The 15,271-nt window shown below is 54.7% G+C and overlaps 2 protein-coding genes across 3 annotated transcripts in view; one reads left to right on the plus strand and one right to left on the minus strand.

Moving 5' to 3' along the window:
• The window catches only part of GNAT2 (G protein subunit alpha transducin 2), a 165,846-nt gene that overhangs the window by 92,327 nt on the left and 58,248 nt on the right, over nt 1–15,271 (minus strand). The gene's annotated exons all lie outside the window — the stretch shown is intronic.
• Nucleotides 74–15,069, plus strand: STRIP1 (striatin interacting protein 1). Of its 2 annotated transcripts, none has more exons than XM_079327004.1 (21): nt 74–346; nt 2,533–2,602; nt 2,863–2,937; nt 4,265–4,399; nt 5,961–6,081; nt 6,360–6,428; nt 6,777–6,883; nt 7,283–7,410; nt 8,251–8,433; nt 8,844–9,061; nt 9,258–9,323; nt 9,515–9,578; nt 10,117–10,188; nt 10,487–10,561; nt 10,718–10,815; nt 11,155–11,281; nt 11,373–11,473; nt 11,686–11,752; nt 12,433–12,537; nt 12,675–12,879; nt 14,426–15,069. In XM_079327004.1, the coding sequence occupies exons 1-21, from the start codon at nt 89–91 to the stop codon at nt 14,671–14,673; spliced, it is 2,592 nt and encodes an 863-aa protein (XP_079183130.1). In that variant the 5' UTR covers nt 74–88; the 3' UTR covers nt 14,674–15,069. The 2 variants fall into 2 exon arrangements, with proteins under 2 accessions (XP_079183130.1, XP_079183131.1); XM_079327005.1 differs by lacking the exon at nt 74–346 and adding an exon at nt 353–512.

Consider the following 15,271-nt stretch of genomic DNA (forward strand, 5'->3'; position numbering starts at 1 on the left):
GTTTGGGATCTGCCTGTTCCTGCCACTCCCAACATGGCGGCCTCCAGCGCCCGGGCCCTGAGGCGAGGGCGGAAGTGCCACACCCAGCATGGCCGCGCCCAGGGCCGCGCCGCACCCAAGATGGCCGCGCGGGGGCGGAGCCCGCCGCCTGACCGTGTGTGGCTCCGTCCGTGGCCGCCGGGGGCGGGCAGTGCCGGCCGTGACGCGGCCGCCACGGCGGAGCGGCGGGAGCGGCGGGCGGAGCTGCATCGCACCCACCGGAGACACCGGAGCTCCCGCAGGTGCCACTCCCAACATGGCGGCGGCGCTGCCCCGGCTCTCCCTGCCGCTCCCGCGAGAGGAGGGGGTGAGTCCTCGCGAGAGCTCGGCGCGGCGGAGCGGCCGACATGGAGCCGAGTGGCGGCCCCGGGCCGGGGCCGGTCCCGGTCCCGGGGAACAACAAGGGCCGCGGTGGGGCGGCCGCGCCCGGGAGGGGCCGTGACTTGGCCCGGCCGCCGCGCAAGGACTCGGAGGTCAGCGCCGCCGCCGGGAGCGGGGTGGCCTTCCCGGGCGGGGCGGGCCGCGCCGGGCCTCGTCCAGGGCCTGCCCGTGGGTGCCGGTGCCCAGGGGCGGTGCCGGTGTCTGACTGCTGCCGGTGCCCAGGGCCGCTGCCCCCCAGTCGGTGGCGGTGCCCGGTCGGTGCCGGTGTCCAGGGGTGCCAGTGTCCGGCTCTTCCAGCCCGGCTTGGGCACCGCCTTCCCCGGGACCGGCCCGGCCGCTGGCTCCGGTGCTCCCGCTCTGGTCCCAGGGCCGGTCCTGAACCGGCCGGTCCCTCGGTGCCGCTTCCCCGGCGCAGTGGAGCCGAGGGGCCTCTCCCTGCCCGGTGCCGGTGCCGGTGTCCCCTTCATCCGTCCCTTCCCCAGCTCCGGGCCGCCGTGGCTCGGCTGGTCCCGCCGGTCCCGCACGGCAGTGACAGGGCTGTGCCGGGGCTCTCTCAGCCCCTCCGGGGTTTTCTCGGTGTCACCGGTCGGTGCCGAGCCCGGACCAAGGGTGGATCCAGCAAGAGGTGACCAACCCCCGCAGGGCCACCCCGCGGTCCTGGGGTCACCCTGAGCCTCGGGGCTCAGGAGGGTCGTGTGGAGCTGAGATGTCCCGGGGCTTTTCCAAAGCCTTTCATCCTTGGGGTGGCCGGGAGCTATTCACACCCACAGGTTCATCAGAAAGGTCCCTGGGATGCCGGGGGAGGGATGCGAGGGGGATCTTGGAGAGCCTGAGCTGCTGGGGGGCTCCCGGAGAGCAGAACCAGCTCATGGGGGGGGGGGTTTGGAGCTACCCCTCCTTCAGACTCCTGGAATTCGGGATTGTCCAAATTTAGGAGAGTTCTGCTGTGCGTTTGCACCTCATTCAGGGGTGGGTGCCTCAAAATTTGTGTGGGTTTGGTTCTGAGTTGTGCCTGTTCTTCAGGAATGTGTGCCCCAAAATTTAGGATGGTTGTGCTGTGGCTCTGCTCCTCGCTCAGGGGTGGGTATTCTGAGAGGGTTCTGGTGTGGGTATGCCCTGTGCTCAGGAGTGTGTGTTCCAAAATCCTGCTCAGGGTCTACCCCTCACTCAGAAGTGGGTGCCCCAAAATTTGGCAGAGTTCTGGTATGAATTTGCCTCTTGATCAGGTGTGGGTGCTCCAAAATTCAGGGGAGTTCTGGTGTGGATCTGCCCATTACTCCAGAGTGGGAGTGAATCCCATAATTCAGGAGAATTCTACTCTGAGTCTGCTCCTCCTTCAGGATTGGGTGCCCCAAAATTTGGGATTCTTGTATGGGTCTGCCCCTCACTCAGGAGGGTTTGAGGATTCTGTTCTGGATCCTCCCTGTGCTCAGGAATGGGAGCCTCATAATTCAGGAGAGTTCTGGTGTGGATCTGCCCATCACTCAGCAGTGGGAGTTCCATAATTCAGGAGAGTTCTGGTGTGGATCTGCCCATCACTCTGGAGTGGGAGTCCCATAATTCAGGAGAGTTCTGGTGTGGATCTGCCCCATGCTCAGGATCCTGAAATTTGTGAGGGTCTTGCTTGTGTGCCTGCCCCTAGGTTGATGTTCTTGACTTCGCTAAAGGGAGCAGATGTTTTGTGCTCTAAAGGTTCTCCTGGATGGTTTTGCAGCCTCACCAGAGCTGTTTGCAGTAATTTCATTGTCACTAATCCCATCTGCTGGGATGGCACAGGGGGATAACCCAAATTTTCCTGATTTTGTGTGAAATGGGGGAGCCCTGATCCCACAGAAGCCTCTCCCTGTCTGCTGCTGTGTTTGCTGTGCTTTGGGGCCCCCCCGTGCTCTGGGGGTGCTGCAGTGGCTCCCTGCAGCACAGCCACCGACGCAGGAGGTGGGCTGGAGTTGCCTCGGTAACGTTGGTGCTGCTGCAGGAATGTTTTTGGTCCCTAAACCAGGAAAACCAGCCCTGGATTTGCAGGAGGATGAGGTGAATTGAGAGTGTTTTTAGGGATTTTGGTTTTCCTGAAATATTCTGTAATGGAAGTGATTTTTTACCCTGTGTTTTCAGGGCTATTCGGAGTCGCCAGACCTGGAGTTTGAATATGCAGACACAGATAAATGGACAGCAGAGCTGTCAGGTAAGGAATTCTTCTGTGATGGATCAATTAATCAACCATGATTTCCTCTCTTGGCAGAATTAAATGAACTCTGTCAATTCCACTATCACTTTCTTATTATATTTAAACTTGGTATTGATGCTAAAAAGAACAGGAAATGTGTAATTAATATTTTTGGTTTTACACTGGTTGGGGTTTTATTAGATTTTGATATTTTGGCTGAAACTGCAGTTCCCAGGGCTGAGTTGCAGCTTGGTGCAGGTTTTCTCCTCTTTTGGCAGAGCTGTACAGCTACACAGAGGGACCAGAGTTCCTGCTCAACCGAAAATGCTTTGAGGAAGACTTCAGGATCCACAGTAAGAGCCTTTTTCTGGATTCTTCTCCCACTGGGCAGGGACAGGGATTTCTCTTCCTGGAGAATGCCAGAGCTCACTGGGGGTCTGCAGCTACTCCTGAGGGACAGCCCTGATTTCTGCTCCCTGTGAGCAGGGACAGGAGTCAAGGGAAGGGTTGGAGCTGTGTCAAGGCAGGCTCAGGCTGGATATCAGCAAAGGTTCTTCCCCAGAGAGTGCTGGCACAGCCCTGAGGCTGCCAGAGCTCCAGGAGAGTTTGGACAACATTCTCAGGGACCTGGTGAGATTTTGGGCTGTCCTGTGCAGGGCCAGGAGCTGGCCTTTATGGTCCTCGTGGGTCCTGTGCAGCTCAGGATGTTCCATGATGGCACAAGTGATGTAATGACCTGCTGGACAGCAGGAGCCATCCCTCAGCCATCACATATCCTGGGAGTCCTTCCCCAGCAGTGCTGTGCCACTGTCCCTGTGCTGAGTCCAGAACTTGAGTGTTCCCTGTCCCTGCCATGCCCCAATCCCATCCCTGTCTGTGCCATGCCCAATCCCATCCCTGTCTGTGCCATGCCCAATCCCATCCCTGTCTGTGCCATGCCCAATCCCATCCCTGTCTGTGCCATGCCCAATCCCATCCCTGTCTGTGCCATGCCCCAATCCCATCCCTGTCCCTGCCATGCCCAATCCCATCCCTGTCCCTGCCATGCCCCAATCCCATCCCTGTCCCTGCCATGCTCCATGCCCATCCCTGTCCCTACCAATCCCATCCCTGTCTGTGCCATGCCCCAATCCCATCCCTGCCATGCCCAATCCCATCCCTGTCCCTGCCATGCCCATCCCTGTCCCTGCCATGCCCCAATCCCATCCCTGTCCCTGCCATGCCCATCCCTGTCCCTGCCATGCTCCATGCCCATCCCTGTCCCTACCAATCCCATCCCTGTCTGTGCCATGCCCCAATCCCATCCCTGCCATGCCCAATCCCATCCCTGTCCCTGCCATGCCCATCCCTGTCCCTGCCATGCCCCAATCCCATCCCTGTCCCTGCCATGCCCATCCCTGTCCCTGCCATGCCCAATCCCATCCCTGCCCTGCCATGCCCATCCCTGTCCCTGCCATGCCCCAATCCCATCCCTGTCCCTGCCATGCCCCAATCCCATCCCTGTCCGTGCCATGCCCTAATCCCATCCCTGTCCCTGCCATGCCCATCCCTGTCCCTGCCATGCCCATCCCTGTCTGTGCCATGCCCCAATCCCATCCCTGTCCCTGCCAATCCCATCCCTGTCCCTGCCATGCCCATCCCTGTCCGTGCCATGCCCATGCAGCCCTGTTTGCCCTGCAGTGCGGGACCGGCGCTGGCCGCAGCTGGAGCGCACGCAGCACCGCACACACGCCATGCGCCTGCTGGACGGGCTGGAGGTGACGGCGCGCGAGAAGCGGCTGCGCGTGGCCCGCGCCATCCTCTACGTGGCACAAGGTGACACCCTGTCCCTGCTGCCCTCTGCCAGGCCAGCAGTGACCCTCTGCAGGCCAAAACAAAAATACTGCCATATGTTAACAGATACATTGTGGGTGTATCTGTATATATATATATATATAGTGCAATATATATATAGTGCAATGTTGTTTGTGTATATTGTACAATTTACTTATACAATTGTATATTGTATATATACATGAACAACAAAAATTTTTATATATAGTATATATTTAAATAATATAGTACTCCTTTAATATAGTATTTCAATTATTGATATATATAAAGATAAGAAGGTGTTATATATAAAGATAAGAAGGTGTTATATATAAAGATAAGATGTTATATATAAAGATAAGAAGATGTATTTATGCATCTTTATATATAAAGATAAAGTATATAGGTAAATATATAGAAACATTTATATATTTAAGTATAAATAGATATGTTTATATGCATAATATAAAATATGTAGCTATATAAATATATACTTATATTTAAATATACATAAATATTAGTATAAATAAATTATAATTACTAAATATATATAAGATGTGTTTATACATCTTATATATATTTCATGTATTATATGTTGTATATATACTATATAATATACAATATGTAATATATAGTTTTGTATTATGTGTAGTATAATATATATTGTATTATATATGTACTGTAGATAATGCTGTGCTATGTATTATAATTATGTATTTTTATGTGTATATTATATATGAGATTATATTGTACTATGGCTCATATATAGTATATACATAAGAATGTATAATTATTATGTGTATACTATACATATATAGTATACATACTATATATGCATACTATATATATGTATATATTATATATGTATATATCTTATATATTATATATTAATTATTTATAAAATTTCCATATAAATTACGTATGCTATATGTAACATTTATATATGTAGACTATATATATGAGACATGGTACAATATAATCTTAAATGTATAGTAAATACATAATAGTATTGAATTATAATATATATATTGCATTCAATACATAATATAATCTACAGTACATATATAATATACTGAATATTGTATACTATATATTGCATATGTCTTACATATAATACATTGTGTATATATTTCTACATTATAATATATTAAATGCTATATGTGTTTTATATATTATATGTAGTCTATATTATTCATATTATATGTTGTAAATGGTGTGAAATATGTTATATATTACATTTAATATATAAATATTTAATATACTGAATTTATAACATTAATATGATAGGATAATTACTAATTATTATAACATATAATATTTTGAATAATTTTCATTCCTTGGGGATTTCATTCCACGTGGGATGTCTGACACAAAACTGAATCTCACGGGACCTGACAGTTCAGAGCAGTTTGGCCCAAAATTGGGCTGATTGCTGTGTGCTCCCCCAGCTGTGCAGGTCTGGGGTTACCCCAGGAGAGCAGTTCCATGCCAGTTTTCCCTCAGCTGAAGGTGTGTCCCCCCAGGCTGGGGGATCCTGGGCTGGGCTCACAGGGTCTCCCCACAGGCACCTTTGGGGAGTGCAGCTCCGAGGCCGAGGTGCAGGCCTGGATGAGGTACAACATCTTCCTCCTGCTGGAAGTGGGAACCTTCAACGCCTTGGTGGAGCTGCTCAACATGGAGATTGAGTGAGTACTCTGGGAAAACACTTGAGGAGTGGCTCTGGAGGCACCAGTTGTCCTGGGTGGATGTCTCATGTAGGATTATACCTGATTTCTCCTGAAATTCCCCTGCAATCAAACACCTGGCAGCAAACAGGCAGCTCTGCTCCTCTGCCCGTGGCTGCACTGGCAGCAGGGAGTTCATGGCAGCAGTGTCTGTCTCAGGGTTTGGAGCTGGCATGTGGAGTGCCCATGACAGAGTTTGAATTCCCCCAAATTCCCTCTGAGCTCTTCTCCCTCTACAGCAACAGTGCAGCCTGTTCCAGTGCCGTGAGGAAACCAGCCATTTCCCTGGCTGACAGCACTGACCTCAGGTAAGGAGTGGCAATGGGGGCTCAGGAGGGGGGGCAGGGCTTTCTGGAAGCTTTGGGAGGCTGAAACAGGCACTGGAAGGGATCCCAGGGCTGTCCCAGCTCTGAGAGTTTCCACAGGAGTGGGGCACACTGGGGATATGAAATCAGGAAAATTTAGGAAAGCAGGTTTGTTTTTTCCTGTTTGGACTTGCAGAGACTTTTCCCCCCAGTGCCTGTGTGCTGGTGTGGAGCAGGTCCATGAATTGTGGATGTGATCTGGGTTCTGCAGCTTCTCCCTGAGCCCTGGGTGCTGACAGAGCTGCCATAACTTACCCAGTCTCTGGGATTCAGCTGCCCTGGTTTTTGCAGGGTGCTGCTGAACATCATGTACCTGATTGTGGAGACTGTGCGCCAGGAGGCCGAGGGGGACAAGCCTGAGTGGAAGAGCATGAGGCAAACCTTCAGAGCAGAGCTGGGTGAGGACCAGGAGCTGGGATGGAGCTCCCAGGGCTGGAGACATGGACATGGGATTTGGCTCTAGGAGTCAGATAATAGTGACTGGCAGCACTGGGTTGGTTTCTGCTTGACTTGTGGGGCAGAGGGAGGTGAGCAGAGGAAGCCATCCAGCCTTTTCTGCTACTGGGTGCTCTCTTCCTGGGAAAAAAACCCCAGAATATTGGAGCTGCTGTTTCCTCTCAACATAGAGATGAGAAATTATGGAGTTTAAGAGGCCTTGGAAGGGGAGAGGGAGCTGTCTGGGGTGAGGTGAGGGTCTTGGAGCCAGTGGGGAGGAGGGTGCAGAAGCTGGTGATGCTGGTGATTGGGGTGAGGCCAGGGATGAGGAATTGCTGGCTGATGGTGCTGTGTGTTTCCAGGAGCCCCCCTGTACAACAATGAACCTTTCTCTGTCATGCTCTTTGGGATGGTGACCAAGTTCTGCAGTGGCCATGCTCCACACTTCCCCATGAAGAAGGTGCTGCTTCTGCTCTGGAAGACTGTGCTGGTAAGGAGAGGACATGGGATGTGTGGCTTGATACTTGGCAGAGGAGGGAATTCTGCTCTCAGAGTTGGCTGTAATTGCTCCATCCTCTTATTTTGGTGTTCAGTTGTCCTTTAAACCCAACCCCAGGGTTTCCCCCATAGAGAAGCATTGGGTATTGGTGTCTGGAGCTGGATACTAGGGATAGACCCAAAGCAAGGTCCCTGGCTGGGGAAAGGAGTGCCCTGAACTCTGCAGTTGTGGATGCCTGGACATCCTCCTGTCCCTCCTGCCTCTCTCAATGCCATGAGGAGCACAGGACAGACAGCTCCTATTTGAAACCCTGGGGAAGGATTTGGGCCCCTCAGGACGAGAGATTTTGAGGGGCTGGAGCATGTCCAGGGAAGAGAACATTGCTGGGGAAGGGTCTGGAGGGGCTGAGGGAACTGGGGGGGCTCAGCCTGGAGGAAAGGAGGCTCAGGGGGGACATTTTGGCTCTGCACAACTCCCTGACAGGAGGAGGCAGCCAGGTGGGGGTCAGGCAAAAAGAAACAGGACAAGAGAAAACGACATCAAGCTATGCCAGGGGAGGTTTGGGTTGGATATTGGGAAATTTCTTTCATGGAAAGAATGGTCAGGCATTGGCACAGGCTGCCCAGGACAGGGGGATTTAAAGGACACATAGATGTGGCACCTGGGGACATGGATTAGTGGTGGCCTTGGCAGTGGGAGCAGTTGCACTCTGTGATCTCAGAGCTTTTCCAGCCTGGATGATTCTGCGATGCTGCCAGGCGAGTTTGGGAAGGGCAGGTGTGGATGCCCCTGGAGCTGCCCACGCTCAGCACGCTGTGCTGTCCCTTGCAGTGCACCCTGGGGGGGTTTGAGGAGCTGCAGAGCATGAAGGCAGAGAAGAGGGAGGTGCTGGGGCTGCCCCCCCTGCCCGAGGACAGCATCCAGGTGATCCGCAGCATGCGCGCCGCCTCGCCGCCCGCCTCCGCCTCCGACCTCATCGAGCAGCAGCAGAAACGCGGCCGCAGGGAGCACAAGGTGGGCAGGGACATCAGGGAGGGAGCCATCACACGCCCAGGGACAATCTTAAAGGATTTTTCCAGTCTGGCTATTTCAGGCTTGGATGGGATTTTTTTCCCAAGCTAGAGCCTCTTTCTCTAAACACAAGAGAATCATAACAAAAGATAAACACCTGCTGGGTCTGTGAGAAGCCTGGGATAAATAGTGTCTCCTTCTCTGACCAATGATCTGTCTGTATTTTGTTTTTCACGAAATTTATTTAAGGCCATGGCTTCCTTCAATAAGTTTTCTTTCTTATACCATGCAAGGGGGTGCCATGTTACTGTGTCCTTTTGCTGCTCCATAACCCCATGCACAGTCACAAGGGAGGGCACTGCCAGGTCTGGGCTTGTTTTCAGGAAATTCCCTTCCTGCCCTCCCTGCTGCAGGCCCTGATTAAGCAGGATAACCTGGATGCCTTCAACGAGCGGGATCCGTACAAAGCTGATGACTCCCGTGAGGAAGAGGAGGAGAATGATGATGACAACAGCCTGGAGGGAGAGACCTTCCCCCTGGAACGGGATGAAGTGATGCCCCCCCCCACCCAGCACCCCCCCAGCGACCGCATCACCTGCCCCAAAGGGCTGCCCTGGGCCCCCAAGGTCAGGTGAGTCGGGGGCTCCTGCTGGGAGAACTGGAGCAGGGTCAGGGAGATGGAGGCTGTTGGATGTTGGCTATTGGGATGTTGAGATTCAGATCCCAAGGCTTTTCACTGTGCCTGGGCTGTGCCTTTCCCTGTGCCTGGCTGGGCATCTTTGAAATATGCAGGAAGATGTGACTCTTCCCTTCCCCCTTTGCTGCAGGGAGAAGGACATTGAGATGTTCCTGGAGTCCAGCCGCAGCAAATTCATCGGCTACACACTGGGCAGGTGGGTGCAGAGCCAGCCCAGTGCTGCCACTGTGGGGGACCTGTGGGAGAGGCCAGTTTGGGGGCTGCTTTTGTCTCTGCATGGCAGCAGGGAAGGCTTTGGCTGGCTGGTGTATGGCTTCATCCCTGGGTGGTCTCTGGCACCCCTGGGTGCTCAGCCCTGCTCCCAGCCTGACTCTTTCCCTCCTCCAGTGACACCAACACTGTGGTGGGCTTGCCCAGGCCCATCCATGAGAGCATCCGCACCCTGAAGCTGGTGAGTTGAGGAATTCCTCCAGCCCCTGCTGCTCTATGGGTGCCCCTTGCCCATCTCCCTGCTCCCTTTTTCCCCTTCCTCCACCCAGTGGTGAGAGAGCAGCCTTAAGCTTTCTTCTCATACAGGACTCAGTTTGTCTGAGCCTCCTTCTTAGTGTGTTCCATCCCTTCCTTAGGGGGCTCCATCCCTCCCCTAGGGGGCTCCTTCCCTTCCTTATAGTGTTCCATCACTTCCTTAGGGGCTCCATGCCTTCCTTAAGGGGCTCCATCCTTTCCTCAGGGTGTTCCATCCCTTCCTTAGGGTCCTCCATCCCTTCCTTAGTGGGCTCTATCCCTTTCTTAAGGAGTTTTATCCCTCTCTTCATGTCTTCATCCCTTCCCTGCTGGCCTTGTCCCAAACCTGAGTCCAGCAGCTCCCACCCTGCTCATCTACCCAGGTCACCCCTGGGACAGGGACCTGGGAGGGGTGGAGCAGATGGTGGGAGCAGGCTGGGGGCAGCACTGGGGGGCTGTGGTGACCCTGTCCTGTCCCCCTGCAGCACAAGTACACATCAATTGCTGAGGTGCAGGTGCACATGGAGGAGGAGTACCTGCGCTCCCCACTCTCTGGAGTGAGTGTGGGACTGGGATGGGATGGGATGGGATGGGATGGGATGGGATGGGATGGGATGGGATGGGATGGGATGGGATGGGATGGGATGGGATGGGATGGGATGGGATGGGATGGAGATCCTGGGCTGGGAGCTGGGGACATTTGGTCCTGCCAGGTTTTTTTTTGGCAGGGCTGAGGGGTGTGTTTTGCTGGGGAAGGGGTTCTCTGAGGCAGAGGGGCTTTGGGCAGGAGTTGGGGTACCCTGCCCTTGGGTTCATGTCCCATGCATGAGGCTTTCTGGTCTCTCCTGGTACCAGGGGGAAGAGGAAGTGGAGCAAGTGCCTGCAGAGATCCTGTACCAGGGCCTGCTGCCCAGCCTGCCCCAGTACATGGTGAGCTGGGGAGCACTGGGATTCCCTGGATCACTCCCTTTCCAGTGATGCATGCCAGGTTTTCATCCCCTGCCCCTGCCCTGTTCCTGCCTCCTGCAGGTCTGTGGCCAGTCCCTTGCAGTTCCCACTCCCCCTCAATCTGTCTCTTCTTCCCAGATTGCTCTGCTGAAGATCCTGCTGGCTGCAGCCCCCACCTCCAAAGCCAAGACAGACTCCATCAACATCCTGGCAGATGTCCTGCCAGAGGAGATGCCGTGAGTGGCTGTGGAGCAGAGGGGCTGGGAAGGGAGGGAGCTGCAGGAGTGACCAGGGCTGGGGCTCTCTGGGGGATGTGACTCTGCTCTGCCCTGGATTGTGCCCTGAATGAAAGAACTGGGAGGGGCAGATCTTGCCCCAACCCAAGAACTATGGAATCATGGAATATTTTGGGTGGGAAGGGACCTTAAAGCTCATCCAGCTCCACCCCCTCCCCTTGGCAGTGACACCTTCCACTAGACCAGGTTAGGCTTGGACACTTCCAGGGGTGGCCCTGAACAACCTGTGCCACCCTGAGAGGGAGGAATTGCTGCTGATGCCATCCCTGTGTCCCTCAGGACCACAGTGCTGCAGAGCATGAAGCTGGGTGTGGATGTCAATAGGCACAAGGAGATCATTGTCAAGGCCATCTCTGCCGTGCTGCTGCTCCTGCTCAAGCACTTCAAGCTCAACCACATCTACCAGGTGAGGTGGGCAGGGTCCAGCTGTACCCAGAGTCTTTGGGCACAGCAGGACCCTGAGTGGGTCCCTGTTCACCCCCATTTCTCCTCCCCAGTTTGAGTACATGGCCCAGCACTTGGTCTTTGCCAACTGCATCCCGCTCATCCTCAAGTTCTTCAACCAGAACATCATGTCCTACATCACTGCCAAGAACAGGTGAGGGAGAGTGCTGCCCACCTGCATTCCTGGGGGATGTGGGGAGGGGTCCCTGTTTCTTTGGCCCCTCTGCAGTTCTTCCCTGGTAGTGCCTCAGCTTCAGGCAGACCTGGGAAGTTCCCATCTGCAGTGGGTGGGAAGTGGGGGCTGCATTGTCCCCAGGCCAGGGGGGATCTGGGGGAACAGCACAACCACCCCTCTCCTTCCTGCAGCATCTCTGTGCTGGACTATCCCTACTGTGTCGTGCATGAGCTGCCAGAGCTGACTGCAGAGAGCCTGGTGAGTCCTCTGCTGGGACAGCCCTGGCACCTGGGCTGCTTCCTGGGGAATTTGGGGTGCAGGGAGGCAGCAGGGCTCCAGCACCCAGCCCTTGCACCCTCAGCTGTCCTCAGCTTGGCCCCTGCTGCCACTGGGATTGTGAGGAGGGAGATGGAGATGGCAGATGTAGGGAATGGAGCTGGGGAAGGGGCTGGAGCACCAGGAGCAGCTGAGGGAGCTGGGGGAGAGGGACTCAGCCTGGAGGAAAGGAGGCTCAGGGGGAACCTTCTGGCTCTGCACAACTCCCTGACAGGAGGTTGGGGTTCAGGTTCTGGTCCCAGGGAACAAGGGACAGGACAAGAGAAAATGGCCTCAAATTGTGCCAGGTTGGATATTGGAGAAAAATTCTTTGTGAAAAGAATGGTCAGGCACTGGTACAGGCTGCCCAGGACAGTGTTGGAGTCACCATCCCTGGAAGTGTTCAAAAAGTGTGTGGGTGTGGATGTGGCACTTGGGGACAGGAATTACTGGTGGCCTTGGCAGTGCTGGGGGAACAGTTGGACTTGATGATCTCAGAGGACTTTTCCAATCTTAATAATTCCATGATTAAATAATTCCATGCCACATGCTGTGCTGTCCCCTTTGGACATGGCTCCTCAGCCTGTCCCCATCCCCACTCCAACCCCTTGCCTGACCCACAGGAAGCTGGAGACAACAACCAGTTCTGCTGGCGGAACCTCTTCTCCTGCATCAACCTGCTGCGCATCCTGAACAAGCTGACCAAGTGGAAGCACTCCCGCACCATGGTGAGGGCTGGGGGTGCTCTGGAGCCCAGCAGGGCCAGGCACCAGCACTGGGATCACCTGGGACAGCCCAGGGCCTGGTGGGGAGTGAGGAGGGGCTGGCACAGGGACCCCTGCCATGGGAGCTGGCTGCTCTGCAGATGCTGGTGGTGTTCAAGTCGGCGCCCATCCTGAAGCGGGCTCTGAAGGTGAAGCAGGCCATGATGCAGCTCTACGTGCTGAAGCTGCTCAAGGTGCAGACCAAGTACCTGGGCAGGCAGTGGAGGAAGAGCAACATGAAAACCATGTCAGCCATTTACCAGAAAGTGCGGCACCGCCTCAACGACGACTGGGCCTACGGCAATGGTACAGCCCTGAATTCCTGAATCCCTGAATTGCTGTGTCCCTGAATTCCTGAATCCCTGAATTGCTGTGTCCCTGAATTCCTGCATTCCTGGAACTCCTGCATCCCTGTATACCTGCATCCCTGAATTCCTGTATACCTGCATCCCTGAATTCCTGCATCCCTGACATCCCTGAATTCCTGCATCCCTGAATTCCTGCATCCCTGAATTGCTGTGTCCCTGAATTCCTGTATCCCTGCATCCCTGAATTCCTGCATCCCTGACATCCCTGAATTCCTGCATCCCTGAATTCCTGCATCCCTGAATTCCTGCATCCCTGAATCCCTGCATCCCTGAATTCCTGCATTTCTGGAACTCCTGCATCCCTGAATTCCTGCATTCCTGACATCCCTGCATCCCTGACGTTCCCTGCATCCCTGGAATCCCTTAATCCCTAAAATCCCTGGCATTCCTGCCTTCCTGCATCTCTGACATCCCTGCATCCCTGAATTCCTGCATCCCTGTCATCCCTGCATCCCTGTCATCCCCGCATCCCTGTCATCCCCGCATCCCTGTCATCCCTGCATCCCTGTCATCCCTGCATCCCTGGCATTCCCAGCCCTCCCACTCCAGGGTCTGTGTCCCAGGCTCACCCTCTGGGGCTCAGGCAGGGCTGGGCTGCCCTTGGTGCACCTTGGCTGGTTGAACTCGACCAGGTTCCCACCAAGCTGCTCTGTCACTCCCTTTCCCAGCTGGACAGGGCAAAGAAAATCAGATGGGAAATGACTTGTAGGTTGAGATAAGTAGTTTAGTACAGCAAGAGCAGCAAAAAAAAAGTTTGTTCTCTACTTCCCATCAGCAAATGATGTTCAGCCACTTCTGGGAAGCTGGGCTGCAGCACGTGGAGTGGCTGTTCTGGAAGGCATATGTTTTAAATAACAAATGCCTCATCATTCCTCCTCCTTTCCTTAGCTTTGTATCTGATCTGACTCACAGAGTCTGGAATATTCCCTTGGCTGATTTGGGTCAGCTGGCCTGTCCCCTGCCAGGATCTTGCCCACTTGATGGGGTGGGAATGCTGGTGCTGTGCCTGTGGTGGGATGCTGGAAGTGGTGGTGGAGCTGTTGGTGGCTCCTGGCTCTGCACTTTGTGGAAATACCCACAAAGGCCTTTCCCAGGTGTGACGGGGCTGGGGCTGTGTGGGTATTCCAGACCCTATGAAATCATCAGATTATAAAGTGGGGGGAAGAAGGAGGAATTGGGGGATGTTGGGATTGATGCTGTTTGCCTTCCAAGTCACCATTCCCTGGGATAGTGCCCTGTTCTCCTGAAGGTGCTGCCACCTGCCTGCTCATGGCAAGCAGGGAATTCATTCCCTGTTTTTCTTTCCTTGTGATGCACAGCTTTTACTTGCTTCATTAAGCTGTCTTTATCCCAACCCACCCATTTTCCAGCTTTCACCCTCCCGATTCTCCCTGCTCTGGCTGGAGTCAAAGCAGCACTCTGCAGGCTGTGGGCTGGCTGAGAGCCCCCAGCCCCTCTCTGACCCCTCTCCCCCCTGTTGCCAGACCTGGATGCCCGTCCCTGGGATTTCCAGGCAGAGGAATGTGCCCTGCGCGCCAGCATCGAGCGCTTCAACGCGCGGCGCTACGACCGCGCCCACGGCAACCCCGACTTCCTGCCGGTGGATAACTGCCTGCAGAGCGTGCTGGGCCAGAGGGTGGAGCTGCCCGAGGAGTTCCAGGTCAACTACGACCTCTGGCTGGAGAGGGAGGTGTTCTCCCGGCCCATCTCCTGGGAGGAGCTGCTGCAGTGATGGACTGGGCACAGGGAGGGGTGGCTTGGAGAGCTGGAGGTTTGGGGGGGTCTGTGGGGTGGCTGTGCTGCTCTGGTGGGCTTGGGAAGAGCATGGAGCTGGGGGTCCTCACTGAGAGCACATCCTGCCCCTCTGCCTCCTCCCAGGCTCATCCCAAAGCTGGGGGTGCCCTGGGGGTTTGCTGTTGGGTGGGGGGATCTCTGCCCATCCCCTGTGATGCTTTCAGAGGCACTGCCCTTGTCGTGCCCCCCCTGCCAAGAAGGGGAGCAGGTGCCAGTGTGGGAGCAGGGTGGGACACCAGGCCCAGCCCTTCTGGGGGGTTGGGGGGGCCTCACCTCAGCCCAGGAGGGGTGCAGGAGCTGTACATATATTATATATATTTGGTGATACCTCTGCCCTGAGTGTGCCTGGGCTCTGTCCATGTCCCTGACTGTCCTGATGGAGCTGGGCTAGGATGAGAGTTCCTCATCCCATGTCCTTGTCCCCACTCATCCCTCAAATCCTGGCCCCTCACCAGAAGGTTTCTCTTACCTTGCACCCAGGTCCATTGGTTTGGGGGGCTGGTGGCCTTGGGGGGAGCAGGTGCTCCCAGGGATTT

Source organism: Erithacus rubecula (genome assembly GCF_903797595.1).
Source record: "Erithacus rubecula genome assembly, chromosome: 26".
NCBI classification, from domain to species: Eukaryota; Metazoa; Chordata; class Aves; order Passeriformes; family Muscicapidae; genus Erithacus; species Erithacus rubecula.